Source organism: Macrobrachium rosenbergii, chromosome 14 (assembly GCF_040412425.1).
Source record: "Macrobrachium rosenbergii isolate ZJJX-2024 chromosome 14, ASM4041242v1, whole genome shotgun sequence".
NCBI classification, from domain to species: domain Eukaryota; kingdom Metazoa; phylum Arthropoda; class Malacostraca; order Decapoda; family Palaemonidae; genus Macrobrachium; species Macrobrachium rosenbergii.
The window spans coordinates 19627803-19630302 of record NC_089754.1 but is presented as its reverse complement, the minus strand read 5'-3'; the positions used below and the strand labels follow the sequence as shown (position 1 = coordinate 19630302).

General features: G+C 36.8%; 1 protein-coding gene across 1 annotated transcript in view; it reads right to left on the bottom strand.

Moving 5' to 3' along the window:
- Positions 1-2036, bottom strand: part of LOC136845750 (protein big brother-like) — a 59072-nt gene extending 57036 nt beyond the window's left edge. The window contains exon 1 of the mRNA XM_067115995.1: positions 1596-2036. Coding sequence (XP_066972096.1) covers positions 1596-1796 — 201 coding nt within the window. The 5' untranslated portion in view covers positions 1797-2036. The remainder of the gene's footprint in view (positions 1-1595) is intronic.
- Positions 2037-2500: the final 464 nt, after the last annotated feature.

Genomic DNA, 2500 nt, shown 5'->3' with positions numbered 1-2500 from the left:
CCGTGTAAAAGCCACCTCGAAGTAATGTTGCACCAGCAACGCGCGATAAAAAAATATATATATTAATTAAATAGTGAAAACAAGCAGCAGCTTCGATACATCCCTACATGACCACATCGAAAATGGCGAATCATGTCCAGTGAGCATTTGTTTTCGTTGAAATGGAATTAAATGCTAAACCCATAAATTAGTAAAGAGGATCAGTTTTTACTACTTATTTATCAGTCCATGGTAATGATGTGTATTGCAAGTGGTAGGTGTCACTTTCATAAAAAAAGATAGCTCTTCTTTCCCTCAAGTAAATCTCTGTCAATTTCCATTAAAATCTCAAGGAGTATTAACAGATCATCTCTGTATCCCTTTCTTACTGAGCATTTCGTGACTTACTCCAGTAATTTTAATAGTAAACACTAAGCGAAAAGTAATTGTGGAAAAACAACGCTTGAAAAAATTCTTGGTAAGAAATCGTTCAGTACCCTGAAGAATAAGTGTATACTTGATGCACAGTATAAGAAGGAATTCTCTTGAAATTTCTTGAGAATTGCCAGAGAAACATGGAATATTTTGCGCATTAATTTCAACGAGAGTGTTATAGTTCAATGCCATCTTCTGTATCTGTTAATATATATTTATCTGTATCCACGCACACACACACACACACAAACACACATATATATATATATATATATATATATATATATATATATATATATATATATATATATATATATATATATACAGTATATAATATATATATATGTATATATATATATTATATACTGTCAAGATGCGGTTGTTAACCCATACCCTGCTTATTGGACGTTCAATAAGCTTTTGTACTGAAGGCCTTTGCCAGTTTTGGCGGTCACCCATCCAAGTCATGACCACACCTGATGTTGCTTAACTTCATTGATCGGAACACCAACTTTGTAGAGAATATATATATATATATATATATATATATATATATATATATATATATATATAAATATATATATATATACATGTATGTGTGTTCTATGTATTGTATGTTATAAATAATATATATATATATATATATATATATGTGTGTGTGTGTATAGATCCAAATAACCACATAGCTTCACTGTGTAAATATATTCATACTACTCTTGTTAGGCTTCAAGAAGACGGGATGTTATAGATTCCATATTCCTTAAAAGCTTGTCGTACTGTGGAAGTTAAAAAGAATCTGGAATGGAAATCATCCCTTCTTACTGAAGCCTAACACCATTAATATATATATATATATATATATATATATATATATATATATATATATATATATATATATATATATATATATATATATATATATATATATATTTATATATAATATATGTGTGTACATAAGTTTGTACAGAAATTTACTTCAAATTTAAATACAATTTATTTGGATATTTATAATAGCAATATTTCTCAAGGGTCTCTTATCTTTTTGTCTAAAATTTTCTTGAGACCCAAAAGTCAGGTCATTCCTTATGTAGCCTATTTTATTCTGTAATCAGGATTCTCTCCTGGGAATTTATTGCTGAAGATCATAGAGGAAATTTATAGTGTATGCAGGACTTCCTTACCTCCGTTTCCCTCGCCAGCCTCCTGAAAAGCTCATCTGACTCGAACTTGCCCTTTTGGTCCGGAACCACCCTGGGCATCTTAAACATCAGTCTCGGCTTTGGCGGCTGCGGTTGTGGTTCGTAGAGCGAAGGCAGCGGCGACTCGTAGTGCGGCAGCATTGTCGTCGACACTGTCATCTGATCGTTGAGAGAAGAGGTCATCCTCTTTTGTGTGGACTGACTTTGACCCTTGCACTATGACCCCGCAGGTTGGAGCGGGGGTTCGTTCGAGTGAAGTGGACTGTCTTTGCCAGAAGGCCCCTACCTGGCAAACCGTCTGTCTGTCTCACTAACCCCTGGAAGCTCTTCTGTCAACTCTCACAACAGGGAGCTGAATATTCACCCGTTAGACCAATGTTCACAGGACCGTGCCGTGTGGGAAACTGATGACAATCTCCACCTCCACGCCATTGCTTGTACTGGGCGGATCCAGGGGCGGAGCGCGGGAGGAGTCTTGTCTCTCTGCCAATGAGGAAAAAACGTATCCCCTCGTGGGCGTGGTCGAACGCGTGGCCCTGCGGTTAGCCAATCAGTGGCCAGCGTGGCTGTCATCCCCTCTCCTGCAAGAACCTCGGGGTGCCGCATCAACATTTCCTCCCGTCTCCATCCATTTCTGTTTGTTTCATTTTATTTCATCAGATATGGCTGTTCGAAGAATAGCTCTATTCTAGTAAATGTTTCTTTGAGCTACCTGGGCCAAATATGAGGCTCTGGAGTGCCTTAGACTGGCATCGTCCATCCCATTATGCGACTATTTTTGAAACAATAATGGCAACTTTGGTCAATCTAGGTATAGTTCACCCTTGCACTCATTATTGCAATCTCTTTTTCTTTTTGTCTTTGATACCGAAACCACCATATGAGTG